Source organism: Muscardinus avellanarius (assembly GCF_963383645.1).
Source record: "Muscardinus avellanarius genome assembly, chromosome: 1".
NCBI lineage: Eukaryota > Metazoa > Chordata > Mammalia > Rodentia > Gliridae > Muscardinus > Muscardinus avellanarius.
This window is the reverse complement of record NC_137786.1, coordinates 54,336,172-54,356,341: the sequence shown is the minus strand read 5'-3', so window position 1 is coordinate 54,356,341 and position 20,170 is coordinate 54,336,172. Positions and strand designations below refer to the sequence as shown.

Genomic DNA, 20,170 nt, shown 5'->3' with positions numbered 1-20,170 from the left:
CATGCATTTTTGGCCATTTGAATTTGTTCTTTTGTGAAGTGTCTGTTTAGTTCACTTGCCTATTTTTTGATTGGGTTATTTGTTTTCTTAGTGCTGAGTTTCTTGAGTTCTCTATATATTCTAGATATTAGTCCTCTATCAGAGGAGTAGTTGGCAAAAAATCTATTCTATTGGCTCTCGGTTGAGGTTCTTGATAGTTTCCTTTGCTGAACAGAAGCTTTTCAGTTTAATGCAATTCCATGTATTGATTCGCCCTTTAGTTTCTTGTGTTTTTTGGGGTCTAATTTGCTTTTGCTTATGTACTTTTATTTTTTTTATTTATTTTTTTAAATTTTATTTTATTGGTGCACTGTATTCATACATCATAGTGGGATACAAACTTTTGTAGACATACATGCACACATCGCCCAGTCAGCCCCCACCTGATCCCCACCCCATTCTCTCCCCATCCCTCCTTCCCATGCTTGGCTTAGTGGTTGACATCTAGTATTATAGCAATTTATCCAAAATTAAAAATGATAATCTCACATAACAGTTTCATTTGTCTGATACCAAGCGTTTGATGATTTAAAGATAGCATTTCAATATTTCTTTTTGCTTTCTTTCTTACTAGAGCATATTTTTTCTGTTTTTTTAGGTGAAACTATCATATATTTATATATTTATTTTTCAGAAAAAAATCTATCCTAATATGGAATATGAATTCTAGATACCCAAAACGATCTTGAAAAAGAACAAAGCTAGAAGATATATATTTTCTGATTTCAAACCATATAAAGCTACAATAATTGAAACAGTGTAGTACTGTTCTAAAGGCAGATATATAGACCATTGGAGTTAAATACAAGCCTAGAGCTAAATTCTTCCCTATATTGTCAAGTTATTTTTGACAAGGTTTCCACAAACATTTGGTGGTGGAAATAATAATCTTTTAACTAAATATTGTTGAAAAATAATAATTACATGGAAAAGAATAAAATTGGACCTTTACCTAATCCCATATACAAGTATTAACTCAAAATAGATAAAAGACCTAAATATAAATCTTAAGACTATAAACTTTTAGGAGAAAATCTGGGTCATAAAACCTCACAACATTGAAATTGGCAGTGATTTCTTGGATATGATTTCAATGGCACAGGCAACAGAAGAATATACAAACTCCCTAAAAATTAAAGAAAATATTGTATATCCAAAGACAATGTAAACAGAGTTAAAAGTTACTAATAGAATTGGATAAAATATTTCCAAATGCTATATCTGAAGGTATATTAATATTCCAACTAGAAATCCTAAAAATTAACAACAATAAAGGCAAACAATACAACTTAGAGATAGGTAAAAGACTAACATAAATAATGAATCTCCACAGATAACCAATCTTAGTTGTCTGTTGGATGGAAACTCTTGTTTCTCTGGTTCTGGTGAGTGTTACCTATTTCTTCTTTGTAGTTAATCTCTTTGAGTATTTTCTCTAGCGCTGGTTTTGAAGACATAAATTCCTTCAGTTTCTGTTTGTCATGGAAGCTTCTTATTTCTCCATCTAATTTGATAGAAAGTTTTGCTGGATAGGAAATTTTTGGCTGGAAGTTGTTTTCTTTCAGAGTTTGGAATATGTTACTCCAAGCCCTTCTGGCTCTCATGACTTGGTTTGGGAAGTCTGGAGTGATTCTAATTGGTTTGCCTCTGAATGTCAGTTGGCCCTTTGTTTTTGTTGCCTTTAAGATTCTCTGCTTGGCTTCCACATTGGTCATTTTGACAATTATATGGCGTGGGGATCCTCTTCTCCGATCCTGTCTAAAGGGAGTTCTATAAGTTTCCTGGATCTGTGTATCAACCTCTTGCTCTATATTTGGAAAATTTTCTGCTATTACTTCCTTGAAGAGATTGTTGATCCCTTTGGTATCACTTTCTTTTCCCTCCTCTATTCCAATTATTCTTAGGTTAGCTCTCTTAAGATGGGCCCATATTTCTTCAATGTCAGATTCCTGCTGTTGGATATTTTTTTCTAGATTAGAAACTATGCATTCATTTTTGGAATGATCATCTTCTAAGATCGAGATTCTGTTCCCCATGTGGTCTAATCGGTTGTTTGTGCTTTGAATTGAGGCCTTTACTTCATTAATTGCATCCTTTATCTCTTTTTGGCTCTCTCTGAGTTCTTTTCGAAGCACCTCTATTATTTCTACAGTTATTTTCCTGATTTGATCTTCTAGAAATCTCTGATTTTCTGTTTTATCAGGTTCTGATGTTGTGGGGTTGTGCACATTCATTACTCCAGTGTTATTCCTCTTTCCCATGATTTCGGAGGTTTGTGCCTTCTCTGGGTTCTTCCCTTGGGTCACTATGGCTTCACTTAAGGTGCTCTGGATCTCGAGTCTGTATTATCTCAGACCCCACTACTCCTTTACTGGGTTGTATCACAGAGTCTCCGACCCAGGGAGTCGATAGAGGCTGCTTTAAACTATGGGGGGTGCCAGGTTGCACGTTCTCCTATGGTGTGATATCTCTGCCACCACCACTCCCTCACTGGGTCAAGTCCCAGGAGGCACAATACTGGGATTTCTCCTCTGTGGCCCGCAATTTGACTCACTGTTCTTGAGTACGCAGATGTAGCTGTACTGGACTCGGTGAATTCACTGCTGCTGCCGCCGCCGGTGGCAATATGGCGCCTCTGCCACGCCCTCGGCCATGAGGCTGGCGTATTTTTTCTTCTCTGGTTTTGATTTCCACTCTGAATCCCTGCAGCGTGTGCTGAGCTCAGCCACTGGGAGCTTTAAATGCTGTCTGAGCCGAAAGATCCCGCCTGGCTGTTCCGCAGTGGCTCACCTGGCTTGCTGTAGCCGTCCGTTGAGTTCGCCGCTGCCGCCGGCAGTATGGCGCTGCTGCCGCGTCCTCGGGCGTGTGTGTCTCCTCTGTGGCCCTGAGCTCTGTTCTCAGTCCGCTTTCTCTTGGAGCCTGGTGGTTTTTTTTGTTTTTCTGTTGATGGTGTTTTCTGGTTATGAAAGGCGCTCTTTTTGTGGTAATGGAGATTGGTTGTTAGCGGGACTCTTAAGCCCTGCTTTTCTCGGTCGCCATCTTCCTGCTTTTGCTTATGTACTTTTAAAGAAAAATTTTAAACCATATACACTATTGTGCATTTTTCAGTGGATCTCTAAATTTTTGTGTGTGTGTCTAAGTTGTTGCAGTGGGTAGATTTTCTAGAATATTGCAAATATGGCATTTAAAATAAAATAGTTATAACTTTTTAAAATACATCCAATTTAATCTAAGTGCAGTAGTAATTAGGTAACTATCATTATGCATTTAAAAATACATGTGCAATTTCTTCTGTAGTCTAAATAGCAGGGTACAGTGGCACACTCAGGAGACTGAGGCAGAATGATTGCTTGAGCGTAGGAGTTTGAGGCCAGCATAGGCAGCTTTGCTAGACCCCATTAAAAAAAACTTGCATAATTTTTTCCTTAATGCAATATGCCCATTTCTTTCCAGAATTTTGTTTTATTGTATATATTTCTGCATGTGTGCCCTTAAAAAATATTTATTTATTTATTTATTTATTTATTTATTTATTTATTTATTTATTTATTTATTGGTGGTACTGGGTTTTCTGGAAACCCTTCTACCTCCGGGATACACTCTCAGACACCTATTTTTTTTATATATTTTTTATTTGGAAACTGGGTCTCTCAAGCCAGCAAGGCTGGCTTTGAACCTGTGAGATCTACCTGTCTTTGCCTCCCAAGCGTGGGGATTACAAGCGTGCGCCACCACGCCCAGCTCTTTTCATCTTTTGAAACAGGGTCTCATTAAGTTACTCCTTACTGACCTCAAACTTATGATTCTCTCTCAGCCTCCCAAGTACTACAATTCAGCCATGTGACACTGTACCTGGCTTACTGTATATTTTAATCTAATGGAATATATTTTAAACATATTTTATGCTAAAGTAATTTAAAATTAATATATCTTAGCCTGACAGTATCTCAATAATTGTGGATGGCCTCACCAAGTATCTGAGGCTGGCCTCACACCTGAGATCCTCCTATCCAGGCCTCCCAAGAACTGAGATTCCATGTATATGCCAAGATGCCTGGCTAGAAAATTTTATTTTCTTTATGATCATGAAAAATTTTCAAGGTATTTTTAAATGATATATGTTTTTGTCATAAAAGATATATATTTATATTAATTTTTTATGGTACTGGGGATTGAACCCAAGGGCATTCTATCTCCAAACTACACTCCCAACCCCTTTTTAAGTTTTTGTTTTGAAATAGGGTCTTGCTAGGTTACTGTGAGTCTCACTATATTACTGAGACTAGCCTTGAACCTGTAATTCTTCTTCTGGATTGAATATACATTGCATTACAATGATTATTAATGACTGATGGGAAACCAGAACATATTACACATTTTGATAAATAAATATAAAATTATTTATTAGAAGGTGTATTTTTAGCATACACATTTAATCCCAGTACTTGGGAGGCTGAGACAGAAGGATTACAGGTTCATGGCCAGGCTTCATAACTGAGTAAGACCCTGTTTCAAAATAAAACATAAAATAGGCCTGAGGGTGTAACTCAGAGATAGAATGTCCCTGGATTCAATCCCCAGTAACACACACACACACACACACACACACACACACACACACGTATTTTTAGAAATACTTTTTCATTAATCTCTATATTGTTAGAATGGAGCAGAATTTTATCTTCAGTTCAATCTCTGTATCTGTTTTTTATTTACATAAATAAGTAGCTAGAGCTAAAAGGAGTTCATTGTAGAAGTACCACTCAACTGTTGAATTATTAGTCAAAAAATCACCATAGTGATCTATCTTCAAACAATAGTCTAAATAGTCTATTATCTGGTAACTTGATTATATTCTCCTATAGAGCTGATGAAAGTAAGGAATCAGAAAGCACTTTATTTGGTTTACTGAAAGTCATTAAAAGCAATTCTCTCAACATGGACACCAAACATGTCCAGTTGTCTCTTTTCATGACCCCCCTGTTTTTATACTCCAAGGTAATAAACTCTTATAAAGTTATGAATGAATGAAAGATAAACTTTTGTAAGATTAAAGAAATATGATTTTGAAAATAGCTTAACAGTTTTTTAGAAAAGAGTTCATAAGGAAGTTGAGAATCTCAAAACTGATTTTCTTAATGCTATCTGTGCCTTCCTATACCTATCTTGTCATGACATATGACATAGTGTTATACGTAAGGAAGTATTTTAAAGCTCTCATCCCTCGAAACCAGACATAATAGTAACAACATAGTAGTATCAACCTTTGAGATAAAAAAAGGAATATTAACTTCCTTGAATTGCACATTTACACTCTTGAGCTTGTTGTATCCATCTGTAGTTGATTGTTTTGGTAGAATGTATGTCTAATTCAATTTGCTTGAAGCTGGACATGGTGTCACACACCTGTAATCCCAGTTCTTGAGAGGCTGAGACAGGAGGATTGCAGGTTTGTGACTAACCTCAGCTACTTAGTAAGGCCCTCTGCAACTCACTGAGACCTTATTTCCAAATAAAGAATAAAAATGATACTGGGGGTGTAGCTTGGAGGTAGAATGCCCCTGGTTCAACCTCAGTACCGCAAAACAAAACACAGTTCACTTGAAACTTGACCACCACATTCCTAGAAGGCTGTTCAAGACAATTGACTCCAGTGTGTTGACATCAATCTAGAATACTAAATATTAGTTCTTTTAGAAGTTTTTTTTTTTAACTTCATGGCTCTAAAAAGCCTCATACATGGATTCTCTTTACTTAGGTTGTTTCATCCACATGAATTACTAGCTCTATCTCCCTGTGCCCCATATGTGGAAATATTATATAGCTTAATTCTTTCATAGTGTACTTATGGAGAGGAACACATTCTACTTCCTAAACATGTCTCAAATTGAATCCCACTTCCTTATCCAGTGCCCCAGTCAGATCAACATCATTTTTCAATTTGGTAATAATCTTCTGATTGTTCTCCTTGGCTACACTCTCTTCCTACTTTAATATCTATAACATTGAGTTACTATAATGGCCTATTCAAAATATAGATCAATTCCATATTTCCTGACTTAGAAATTTTCAATGGCTTTTACCCATCTTCAATGTCTCTACACTGCCAATAGGTTAGATATTAATATTTGCTCTCATTAATTATCTTGTGTTTATCTCTTCTCAACTACTTTTCCAGATTTGCCTACAGCACTATCCTTATCTATTTTATACTTTAGTCATGGTTTCTTGAACATGTACCCATAGTATATTTATTAAAATATCATGGTGGAAACATAATTTTTAGTAATATTCAACTGAATCTTCTCACTACTAGTGGGAAAAGATTAAAACACACTCATATGTAATACACATATCCTTCTCAAAAAGTTATTTTTATTATTGAAGTGTGTTTAAATCACACTGATAGCACTAAGCATGGCTACAGGCTATAAAGGAAAAAAGACAAAGAAAAACTTTAAAAAATGGAGGCTGTGGCAGAAAAGCCATAATGTATCAAGATTTTTTTCAAAAGGTATTTTGAAAACACATGTAAACACACACAGCTATAAATTACATATGTATTGAATTCCCTTTATCAATGTTAATAAAGAAAAGAACTTTTGTGTTTGGCTTACAACCTAGAACTCAATGAATCACAGCCATGTTTTTATTATTCCCTTTTGGATTCAGCATAGGGAAGTAGGATTAACACTAGCATGTTAAAAACCAGATTTACTAGAAATTTTAGCCCTTTCTGTGATCTTTAATAGCCCTTTCATCTTCACTAAATCTGTTTTCTTATCTATAAATTGAGGATTAATATAGATGTTATCTTTTCTGTTCAAGATTGAATCACATGAGATAACATGTGAGAATATATAAATGTAAAGATAAATAGACACATATTGTACCATTAAATTATTCCTTAGTCTTTTTTTTAAAGCATAAATCCTACATTTCTTTAGAGGATCTGGTCTATCTTGATAGAAGGCATATGTTGATAAGGCTAGCCTACTAAGGAAATAAAAACATGTAAAGGAGTTGTTTTATTTTGTTCTTATTTCTTTCTTCTATGTTTCTTCCTCATTAAAAACAGTTTTGGTATGAACCATGATGGAATTGGAAATTCTTGTGGGACAAAAGGTCATGAAGCAGCAAAACTTATGGCAGCTCACATTACTGCAAACACCAACCCCTTTTCCTGGTCAGCCTGCAGTCGAGACTATATCACCAGCTTTCTAGAGTAAGTATTCTCTAGAGAGTAGATGAGGTGTTCCAGAAATAAGTCATCGGTAGAAGCATACTATGCATAGGATGAAATGCTTCAAACTTTGCAAACTGAGTAACTTTTATAGGGTCCAGTTATATTTCAGACTGTTCCCCACATACTTTAATATAAGATTATGGTAAAATGTTTAGTTCCTACTCAAAACTTATTGAAACACGAGTATAAATGGGACTGATGATTTGAGAGATCTGAATAGTAAATGGGCAGCAATTTCAGAAAGAATTTATACTTACGTAATATAATGGAGCATAAGCCAAACTTTAATTCAGTGATTATATATTCATTATGTTGTGAAAAAACCTGAGTCTATAGGAGCGTCAAAGTATCTAATAGTAACAAACAACAACAACAAAAACCCAAAATAGCAGAAAATGAACTCTGAGAAATAAAGTGTATTAAATAACCCATCTTCTACAATTTGGGGACTCCTGGTCTTTCAATGTATATTTCAAAAGTTTGGTTATCTATATGTAAAGACTAGAAATAATCTCACATATATCTATGCTCATGAAAGGAGATGCTCTTCCACAGCTCACCTGCATGGGCTTCCTGATTGAATCTGAGAAACTGATAGACTTGGGTCTTATATTCTAACTGTGTGACTTTGGGCATGTTATTTAACCTTTCTTCAGTATCCTAGTTTTTTAAATGAGTTTATATCATAATGCTTACAGCATGAGGTCTTATGTATATAATTATGTATAATATGTCTAAAATGCTTAATAGATATTCATTAAATGATAAATATTGCTATTTTAAACAAAATCATGATTTTAATGCTTTACTTCTCTGCCATTGCCTTTATCTGTTTTATGCTTTTTCCTTGGGAAGGAAAGATTAAAACTCTGAGAAAAACATAGAAAACAAAGAAAAGGCATAACTTCATTTTAAATATTGGCTTTGCTCAAAGCTTTTAAAAAACATTATTGTACTGTAAAGTCTTTAAAATTCATATAGCATATATAGGATAAAATTATTTATGAAAAATTTTCTTCATATCTACTATAGCTGGGTCATATATTCTGAAAACTTAAAGTAATATTTTTAAAAGGTCTCCAAAAGAAGTTTTAAATTAACTAGCAAGCTGCTTTACTGAAAAATCAAAATATAAATGTTTATAGTGAACTCTTTTAAATTAATATAATAAGAGTTGAAGGAGTTGGAAATTTATTTCAGAAGGTAGTTCTTCTGAATAACCATATTATAGACTAACAATTTTTAATATTAGTAGTACAAAATTATAGCACTGTACTTGCCTCGAGTTGAAATGGCTGAGATGCTATGAAGTAGACCAAAGAGAATTTGTTTGATATCTTTTGGTAGCTTTTAATACAAAGCACTGACACTTTCATTCTCTAAGATGCTTTTAATGAGCTCACTCACTTAAATTTTAAACAGTATAGAAGATCTCTTCTCCCCAGAAATCAAGCAAGATCTTGATTTCTCTCACTACTTGGCTAATGTTTTTATAATGGAATCTTAATCTCTGTCATCAAAAAGACAAACTGTAGCATGCTCAGGATTCCTGTGTATTGTTAATGGCAGTCCTTCTCTTGTTTTAGAAAAGTACCATGTTCTTTTCTCTTGTATCCTATTTCTGTCTGTTGGCTGTTATATAGCTCATTAGGTAGCACCATCCCTGTATACTAAATATAAGTACCAAAGACTAATACTCCCATTCCTTAGGCATGTAGTAAGTTTTGTGGATTTTTTCCCTGTAAAAAATGCATACATATGCACTCCCATACACACAGGGACCAGTTTTTATCACTTGCCAGTTCTCATGTAGTTGAGACCATATTATGGCTGTTGAGACACTACAAAAGGGAACCCCTAATTGCTAGTAAAATGCAGTTAAGAAACTACCACAGGTTTGGTGAGAGATATAGAATTATTACTAGTTGCAATAAGGTGTTTCACTGACTTAATCACAATAATTAAATCTATAAGGCATTATTTAATCCTTATTGCTTCTTTGAATTTTGTATATATCAGCATGATTAGTGTTGACAGGGTCCTAATGGGCTTATTTATCTTGTGTAAAGTATTTCTCTTGCACATTCTCGTGGGAATGCTCACAGAGTTAAAATCATTAATAAAAGATAGATGTGAAAGAAAATAGGTAGTAACTTGAAGAAGACTTGGCTTGCCCTCCCTTCTTTTATAATAAACTAAACTAAATAAATTTGATTATAATCTGTCCAATCAAAAAAGGTTTTTTTTTTAAAAACACAAGGCCCTTTAAAAAGGTCAGTTCACTGAAGCACAAAGACAGAATAGTAATTTCCGTGAGTTCCTTTGTTCCTTATATTAATGCAGTGAACTTAATTGCCTTCACAGTTATGCATGATATTTTTTTAAAACCCAGTGATATTTTGATCAAGGGTTGAGGTTACATTTATGTTTTATAGTTGGCTCAAAAAAGGTTCGTAACACTTTTAGCTTCTCCTCTCAAGAAAAAGAAATCTTGAAAGATGAATTGTTTAGGAACTGCAGCTCAGCCAACAAAATGCATACCTTTCTCTACGTAGAGACTGTATGGGCCAAAGACGATGGTGGACTTAACAATCAGCTTTCTATGATTTATAGTCACTATTCACTATGTTCAACTGAAAACAATTCCATGGCCTGTAAATGCCAATAGAATACAAAGTCTCTCATGTCATTCTGAAACACTAGGTGCTATTGATCAACCAGGAGATGGTGTTTACCAACTCCCAATATTTTTTTTCAGATTTCTTAAACTCGGTGATTCAATAAGTGGTTCATGAATCGCCCAGAAGCCGTCCTGATTAAATAATAAAGAACCCATTTCCGTTAAAATGGACGTGTTATGCCAGCTTCTGATGTTTTCCGACGACGGCTTTGCAGGTAGTGTTCTTCCTATCTGCCTGCGGGACTTACTTATTCATTTATTTAGAAAACAAAGAAAGATGAACCTGGTATTATGGCTCCCACTCTTTGATGAATATGGGCTAATTTACCAGGCAGTGGAAGGCAGCCAGCAGTATTTTAGGCCAGTTTTCCATACATTCTCCACCACTTAGCAATAGTATAGAGTAACTTCATATCATTTTAAAAAATTATGGGGTCTCTGTAAATCGACTCTTGCACTACTTAAAGTCTGTTAAATTGTTTGAACTGTCAAAGATCCATAGCAAAATTTCCTGCAGTTCCAAGTTAAATACAGAACAGCCATGTTTATAGAAAGGATGGAAGCTGAATGCATTAAAAGAGGCAATGTTATGGTTGAAGATGAACGAGAAGGAAAGGGGAGAGTAGGGCTACATAGAAAGTAATGTAAGATGAACAAGATGACCAAAGAACTTACATTTTATCTCTAGCAACTGCTTTTGGAGGTCCGCATCAATCTTTTGGATGGAAAATGATCTGTATGGATGGGGCCTTTTTAGAAAATGTACTGTCCAAGACTCAGCTTGGCAAACAAAAAAACAAATAAACAAAGACAAATAAACAAATAACCTCCTGTTTATCTGACAGATTTTGGGAACTTTGCTTTTACTATAAATATCTTAAATATCTTTTTTTTTTTTTTTTGGTGGTACTGGGGGTGAAACCCAGGGGCTTTCTGCCTCTGGGCTCTACTTCCAGACTTATTTTATATTTTATTTGGAAACAAGGTCTCACTAAGTTGCTGAGAGCCTCGCCCAGTAGCTGAGGCTGGCTTCGAATCTGTGTAATCCTCCTGTCTCAGCCTCCCAAGGGCAGGGATTACAAGTGTGCGCCACCATGCCCAGCCCGCTATAAATGTCTTTGATAAATCATAGTTACATGTGAGGAAAAACAAAATAAATCAATATTAGTACAGTATTTGTATCTTGGAAGTTTCAAGTTCACTTATATTCAGATATCACAGTCCCATGGAGGTTGAGAGAAGAAAGTTTTGATTTTAGATAATACATTTGGGTTTACATTTACTGTTTAAATTTACCTAAATGTATTATTATATTATTACATTTAAGTAAAAGATTGTGAGTTTCATGAAGATCGATAAAGTACTACTTTATGAGATGTACTCTCATAATATGTTTATGAGAACATATTAGGTAAAAACACTTGACTTGTTCTAGATGAAATCAACCTATTTAATTTTTCCTTAATTTATGTGTATCAGCACAACTTTATAGAAAAAATAGGTGACATTAAACGTTAGCTTTTTGTTGTTGTTGTTGTTGTTGTTGTTGTTGAGGGACTGTTCAGGCACATGCTGAGTTACATAGAAAGATTTCTTTTTCAGACTGACCCACTGTATTGTAGACTAAATATCTATGCTTTTATTACACTCATTTCAGTAAAAATAAATCTAAAATACCAATTAGGAATATGTCCTCATGTGTTCTAGAAACAAAGCCAGGAGGACTTTGTATTTTACATAGGGGTCTGTAAATTATAGTTGAAGACTGAACTCTGGCTCATGTTCCTATTTTCAAGGCTATTTTTGGACTATATAAATAAAAGCTCTCTAAATTAGAAGTAGAATACATAAAATATGATTTTCCTATCATACTGCAAGGATTTCTGGTAATGTAAATAGCTTTGATTTACTATGAGTTTCATAATCAAAGAAGCAGCATATTCTTAAACTAATACATACTTTGATTTGTCTTAGAAGCATAAACAAAAGTATAACCTAAGAATTTAATAGTTAACTGTATTTCTGTAGAAATATAACTAGAGTTGGGATTTTAGTTGTGAAATATATGCTTCTAGGGAAATAATCACAGATTTGCCTTTTATGTATCCTTTTTTTGAGCTGGATAAGTATATCTAATAACAACAGTAAGTTATAGCATCTCATAGATGGAAAATAACAATACTGTGCAATTAATTTCTTAATAAGTGAAGCTTATGCTTCCTGAGTAGAAAAATTTTAGGTGACTCTAAGGTAGCACAAGCCATCTGTATTTCAAAGTGTTATTTAATGATAAAATTTAAAATTTGTATGTAATCTCACTACTATTATGATTTTAATAATAGTATAAACAACAATAGCCTTAGCATAGTAAGAATCATATGGTTTTATTTCAGGTAGAATTCTAGATTAAATAAAAAATTTTCCATAACTATTATTTGCTTAAAATGGGAAAATTACAAAATATAAGAGAAAAACTTTTATCTAATATTTTTACAAAAGAAAAAAACACATTTGTACACATGTACAAAAAAACTTATGTCAGCATAATTTATAATTGCCAGAAGTTGAAAATATCTTAAATGTTCATTAGTAGGAAAAATGAATAAAAAATTTTGACATAGTCATAAATGAAATATGAAAGAACAATAACAATGAACAGGCTACCATTACATATATCAATATAGATGTATGTCTCATCTCATTCACAGTATTGAGCAAAAGAAGAACATGCTAAAAGAAAACATACTGTATGACTCCTTTTAAGTAGGAGTCTAAAACAGGCAGGTGAATAATTGACAAATAAGATCACTGCAAAGCAAGGAAATTTTTATGATAAAATTATAACAGTAGTTATCTTTGGGGGGAATTATTGGAATTGAGCACATAGAAAGTTTAATAGAAAAAAATAAGAAAGAACATTTTCAGGTCTGAATATGCATCTCTTAGATCCAAGTTCTTTACCTTCTGTGTCTATATCTGTAATATTTCATAATGGGAATTGGCAACTTAGAGGTATGGAAATATCCAGAATTATTATTCTCTAAAAGTTAACTATTGATATTTGTAATCTATAGCTTTTACTAACTTTAAAATAGCAAATTTTAGCAACATTATACAAAAAACCATTTTTGTTACTTAACCCTCAGTTAAGAATTAAAAAAATAAAAAATTTCCATTCTTGAAATGTATTAGTCAAGGTTATACTACATTACCAGATATGATTACTAGTAGAAAATGTACCGCACATGTAGTAAATGCGTAGAAACATAGGAACAATTTCGGTCAGCTTGCGGATATCCCCACTTTTGCTCTCCTGGAAGACACTTTACTTACAAGCCTTGCTAATTTGTACAAATATAGCCAAATACATTTCAGAAGGCTTCTGTTGATAATGCTGTTCCTTAATATAGGTTCATTTTTAAAAGATCCATATGATTTTCTTCTATATTTTATTTTATATGATGTCTTATTCTTCTGTAAAAATATATTGAAAAAGTAGAACAAGACTTGTTTAGCTATTCAACCACATTGATAAAAAAGCAATAGGTGCTTTCAGAAAAACTGAAACCAAAATACACTTTGAGGATACACCTTCTCAGAAGAGTTTTGGCCACAGGTGTCCACAGTGCATGACATTCTTGGTTGTCTGAAGGCCCTTACAATGGTCATCTGATTTGGTATATTTTTAAAGAATAGGAACCATCATTAAGACTGTTAATATCTTAAACAATATTATTAAACGAAGTAATTATTCTTACTTCCTTCTGATTTAAGCCTGTTACACCATCAGAAGAGTTTTTTTCCTCATCGTATCTACTTTTCAAATGTTCTGTGGGGTCCACATAGTTCTTCCTTTAAGTTTTTGGGACACATTTCTGTATTCCTAAAGGCAATTAATTATGATTATTTTAATAGATCCTGAATTGGTGCCATTAAGGCAAATATGGCTCATATTTTTTTGTTCTGTTGTTGGTAAATGTGTTTCCTATAGGATCCTGTTATTTAAGTCCTTTAGTAACCCAATTTTAATTTTTGTATTGATTCATATTCACACTTAACTTATTTATTACATATTTGATTCATTTCATAAAGAAGTTATGATTTTATTATAAATGGAAATAAAACTGATATTTTTGGAAGAAAAATTTTGGAATCTAGTGACTAATTTAGTCATCTCCAAATATTCCATACTATCAAAATATTTTATTTTTCCACTCAAATATGACCTCCTTTTAATTAATTCTAATATATAATTTAAAACTTACTAGTGTAATAACATTTGCCTAAAATTTACACAAAATAGTATAAAAAGCTATCTGTTTTAAGAATTTATCTATAAATGGTTTGTCTTGCTAAGATACATGTCAATTTCTAACACTTCAATAAAAAGGAAATAAGTATTCTGTCATGAACATTGAATAGCTGGGTGGAAAAATGGCTTTTCTCTTTTAGTTAGATACCTTGAACAGTGACTACTGATGTGATTGTCATACCCAATAGCATATTAGTACCATACATAATATTCCATCTAGATATTTTTATTAATTAAAAATTAGTCAAGAAGGGTATAAATGAAAGGAAAAGGATATAAGGAAGACAGTATGCCATTACTTTTGATCTTTTAAATCCAATGCACCTTAAAAATAGTAAGGTTCTGTTTTTTAAAGGTATTTACTTGCTGTTGTGAAAATATTCATTTTTATATAACAAATGACCTTTTTATATTTTGAGAATGCTAGAAACTTTTAAATGAATATGAAGGTTATTGTTACACGTTTTTTTTAACCTGTCTATAAATGAAAATTTGTACTGTCCTAAATAACAGTTGAGGAACTTCTACTTGTGAAATTATTTTCCTTTGGCAAAGTGGATGGAAAAGATTTGAGGAAAAAAAAAAAACACCAAGTGCTGGCACAATGGACAGGAATGTTGGAAAAAATTTTTAAATGTTGGCATGGGAATTCTTTAAAAATTCTAAGTTACTCACATGTGAAATGAAAGTAAAAAAGCATCTGTCCTATTTTATGCATACTGACTAAATAAAAATGAACAATTATATTTAGCAAAGTTTAAAGCGCTTTAAACTAAGGTATTCTGTCTGGCTTTTGGCGATCTTTATGTTATTTGTTCCACTGAATTAAAATTAAAATATTATGTTTGAGTGCAGGCATACTTTGCAAAGAAGAAAATTATATATATATATATATAATTCTCTTTTCCAATTCTGATGACCCTAGATGAAATATGAAATTTTTAAAAGACTAAACATTTCTAATATCCTTGAGAGGAGAGCTTTGAATCTTAGCCTCATTGGTCATTCAGTCCTTTTATTAGTGAAATATTAAAAAAAAAAAAACCTATGGTTGTCTTAACTCAACATCCATTGTTCTGCCCAAGGTGAATTTATATGAATTAGGTCTTTAAGAATTACAACTACAATTAGTTTTTAAAATTTTCTACGTTTCATGTTTTTAATTCTGCTACCAGATGTGGTCAGATTTTCAATGAAAACAAACAAGAAGCTTAGAGCAATATGAAATTCTACTTTGATTCCTTCAGAAATTAGTTTAAATCAATGTTTTAAAGGCCAACATGACATTTTCAGACTGTTGTCTGAGATCTTGTATCTTGGAGCTGGTAAAAAATAATTCAGAACACTCAAGTAGCTATTTTGCTATGGGGTTATTTATTGGTAGAATGTATTGTTTTCATGCATTAAATTACTAAAACAAAGAGCTCAACACATGGTTTCATAATTGTGGTTGAAGTAGTCTATAGAGTACCTAATTTCCTTTGATCCTTTATGTTGAACAGTTCAGGCCGTGGTACTTGCCTTGATAATGAGCCTCCCAAGCGTGACTTTCTTTATCCAGCTGTGGCCCCAGGTCAGGTGTATGATGCTGATGAGCAATGCCGTTTCCAGTATGGAGCAACATCCCGTCAATGTAAATATGGGGTAAGAGGTCTTAATCCTTATGTTTAGTCATGTGTGTATGTTCTGTGATGACACAAACATTCAGATGGAATTATGATGAGTGTGGTTGCCTCCAGTGCTGGTAGTAATTTAAATATGGCTTTTGACACAGTACTTCTTCTGATATCATTTGAATAACATGTATTTCTAAATTTGAGTGATCTTAAATAAGTTTCAATTTTTTTGTAAGAGGTAGACAGAATTTATTAGCTTCTAATGCGCTTTTTCTTTGAATCTTGAGTTTATAATGCCAACTTTATTTTGAATTTTCAAATGCTATGGGTTTTTAAATCCCTCCCTGCTTCCCCTTTCTAGTACTCTTATAATTGGGCTAAAGGACACTCTTTTTTTCACTGGTTATGTACCTCTACTTTAATTTATACTTGCTAGTACTGAGTTATTTCAAGTTGCTTCATCCACTGCCCTCATTCCAACATGACAACCCAGCAGGAACAAGATGACATTAGCCCAAATATTCTAACAAGAAAAATTGTTGTGGGAAAAAAAGGGTAGGCATCTTAATTTACTATTCATGTCTACCTAAAAAATGTCACAGTGTCTATAGTAGAAAATGTATTAAAAATCTTTTATGCCGGGCGTGCTACCGCACGCTTGTAATCCCTGCACTTGGGAGGCGGAGACAGGAGGATCACGCAGGCTCGAAGCCAGCCTTGCTGGCTTAAGAGACCCTGTTTCCAAATAAAAAATGTAAAATAGGTCTGGGAGTGTAGCCTGGAGGTAGAAGGGTTCCATCCCCAGTACCACCAAAAAAACTTTTTATATAATTTCATAGAAAAGATTTCAGTGACTAGCATAGGGACATGTTCATAGTAGAAATGCAATATAAGCATGTTGAATGAAAACATAAGCTCTTAAAATGTTAAATTGTTTGCCAAAAACCTCAGGTTTTTAAAAGGTAAGTTTAAAACCTTAGTTCTTTTCTAATGCAAATAATCTTATAAATTCCTTTAAAATTAATGGCCAAAAATGGAATGAAATTTTAAAGTAGGGAATACTAAATGATATACTCATTGTAGTGTTTGAATTATTCTTCTTAGATATAGTGCAAAAGAAAGTAATTTTCAAATATCATTTGGGTGATATTTGAACCTAAGGCCTTCCACATGCTAGGCAAGTGCTCAACCATTAAGCATGTCCTGCGCCATTTTTATTTTATTTTTAGACAGGGACTTGCTGTGTTGCCCAGGCAGCCTCAAACTTTCATTCCTTCTTCCTTAGCCTCCCTAGCAACTGGGGTCATAAATGTGTACCACTGAGCAGAGCCTGGTTGTATTGAAGAATCATGAAATGATTCTCTCAACAAGCAGATCTCTAATGACACCAGGGAAATAATTTTAATGACCCTAGAATGATCCAGAGCTGCAGCAGGGATCAACTCTCCATGTCTTTTACTTGGACATTATGCAGTGATTGCTGGCTCACCCGTGACCACATCTGTAGTGATGAAAAATCTTGCCTTAATTCTTGGCAAATTCTTGGAGAGTAGGTTCATTTGTACATATGTTACTTACATTTTGAAATTTACATGAACATTTTCTGATTTATTTTACTCAGAAAACATTTTCCACTATTATCCTTGCATATAATCTATTTCTGTTTTCCAAGAGTGTTCTTAAATTCTAATAGAATAGTGTGAGGATATTGAAATGGCTATAAGTACAAAGAGTAAAACACTATGTTAAAATATAAAGAGTAATACAGTTGTATAATGTGTAGCAATTGATGAGTGATAAGCAGTTTCTGATAATTACATAGCACCTGTTCTGAAATACTTCAGACTGGATTGAAAAAAGCAAGAATTATCTTTTAGTATCTTATATGTGGACTAAAATTTCCTCACTCCAAGGTTTAAAAAATTTGTTTAAATTGGTCAATTATGTTTCTACTAGTTACAGTATAATTGTCTTAGTAAAGTAAAGGTGGCAGATGTATTTTGTTCAGAAGACATTTGTTCAGTTTTATCTATCACTAAAAAGTCTTTTGAAAATTCCCTGTCTTATCCCAGTCTCTTTTTGGACATTTCCTCCCTTCCCAATCCATAGTGCTCGGATTGACTAACATTGATATTTTCACATATATACGCATAGTCGATGGTAGTATTTCCATTAGTGAACCTGTCTTCCTCCTCCCCTTCCTTTACACCTCCTCCCTGGCTCTATCGAGGTTTCTCTTCCATTGTCTGGAGTCCCCCTTTTTTCCCAACTGCTCACTTAGCTTGTGCATATTAGAGAAAACAGATGATCCTTTACTTTCTGTGATTGGCTAATTTCACTTAACATAATATTCTCCAGGTCCTTCCATTTTCTTGCAAATGACATAATTTTTTTCTTCTTTATTGCTGAGTACAATTCCATTGTATATAGTTCTCATAATTTTGTAACCCATTCATCATTGATAGACAACCTGGGTTGGTTCTGTAATTTGGCTATTATGAATTGTGCTTCTATGAACATGGGTATGCATATATTACTGTAGTTCTCTGGTTTCAACCTCTTTGTTTTGTTTTGTTTTGTTTTGGTGGCACTGGGGTTCCTGGAAACCCTTTTCCAGGCTACACTTCCAGACCTATTTTATATTTTTATTTGGTAACAGGGTCTCTTAAGCCAGCGAGGCTGCCTTCAAACCTGGGGGATCCTCCTGTCTCCACCTCCCAAGCACGAGGTGCACAAGCGTGCACCACCACACCCGGCTGGTTTCAACCTCTTTGGAAAGATACTCAGGAGTAGTATAGCCAGATCATATGGTGGATCCATTCCCAGTTTGTTAAGGAATCTCCATAGTGATCTCCATAGCGGCTGAACTAGTTTTCAATCCCAACAACAGTGTAGAAGAATTCCAATTTCCCCACATCCTTGTCATCATTTATTAGCTTTTGACTTCTTGATGGTTGCCGCTCTGATTGGGGTTAGATGGAATTGGGACATTTTTTCAAACAGCAGCCAAATCACCTTTGTAAACTTCAGGCAGCAAGAGGGATTGACAAGCACACCATGTGCCTTTCATTTACCTGGCACACATGAATCTCTGCCATCTACAACACCGTTCTCATTCAGTTGAGTTGCTGGTACTGCTTTAGGGGACTCTGAGCCCTCTGTACATTGGGGGATACTAAAGATATTCAAAGGGCCCATATTGATTCAGTCTCATCATTTACTTTCAGCTCAAATACAGTTTCTCTTCAGACAGGTCTTCCTTATCATTTTCTTCAAAAGCTTCACCCAGTTATCCTTTTAGGTTATACTGCCTACATCCTTTCATACCACGTAATAAAATATATGATTATTTTTCTTGAGGACTCATTAATTTTTTTGTGGTGCTGGAGATTGATACTTATTTAAATGTGACCTTCTAGATGAGGCTTTCCTTGACAACCTTCCTAAAACTGTATGTGTGCATACATATTAACTCCTTTCATTTTTCCTTCTTTTACTTTTCTTATTAACACTTGTCAGGTGGTGTGTGTGTGTGTGTGTGTGTGTGTGTGTGTGTGTGTGTGTTACTGGGGATGGAAAGGGTCTTTTTAGCTCTGGGTTATAATCTCAGACCTATTTCATATTTTATTTGGAAACAGGGTCTCACTAAGTTGCTGAGAGCCCTCACTAAGTAGCTGAGGCTAGCTTCGAACCTGTCTGCTCTTTCCGGTCTCAGCCTCCCAAGTACTGGGATTACAAGTGTGCACCACCATGTCTTGCTGACACTCAACAGTTTTTAACATACTGTATTTTTTATTTGTTCATCTAGCTTACTGCTACCTTCCCTATTAGAATCTATTTTCCTTGAGAACAGACAGAGCTTTTGTTACATTCACTGCTGTATCCCCAGCATCTAAACCAATTTCCTGGCTCATGGTAGAGGCTCAATATATATTTATGGAATGAGTGAACCTAATTGCAATGAAAGTGTAATTTCCTTGAGGAAAGGAATTTCACCTGACGTGTTCATGACTATTTGCAGAGCGAGCAGCTCAATATCTGGTTCCAATAGGAGCTCAGTAAATATTTGTTGAGTAGATGCAGTGAGGAGAGTTATCTAGTGATGACAGTGGAGACAGGACCTTTGTGAAGCCCTGGGGCTTTGTATTTGAAGAGCTAATCCCTTAAACAAATGCCAAAAAATGAGAGAAGAAGGTAAGGGTCAAATCTGACTGTACCTTGCTGGCCATGTTAAGAATTCTAGATTTTATAGGTAGGATGTATCTTGGCAGTAGAGT

General features: G+C 34.1%; 1 protein-coding gene across 1 annotated transcript in view; it reads left to right on the top strand.

The window, feature by feature from the left end:
- Positions 1-20,170, top strand: part of ADAMTS6 (ADAM metallopeptidase with thrombospondin type 1 motif 6) — a gene marked incomplete at both ends in the record, with an annotated part of 308,213 nt that overhangs the window by 165,904 nt on the left and 122,139 nt on the right. The window contains 2 exons of the mRNA XM_080703170.1: positions 7,118-7,264; positions 15,780-15,921. Of these exons, the coding sequence (XP_080559296.1) occupies positions 7,118-7,264; positions 15,780-15,921 (289 nt within the window). The remainder of the gene's footprint in view (positions 1-7,117; positions 7,265-15,779; positions 15,922-20,170) is intronic.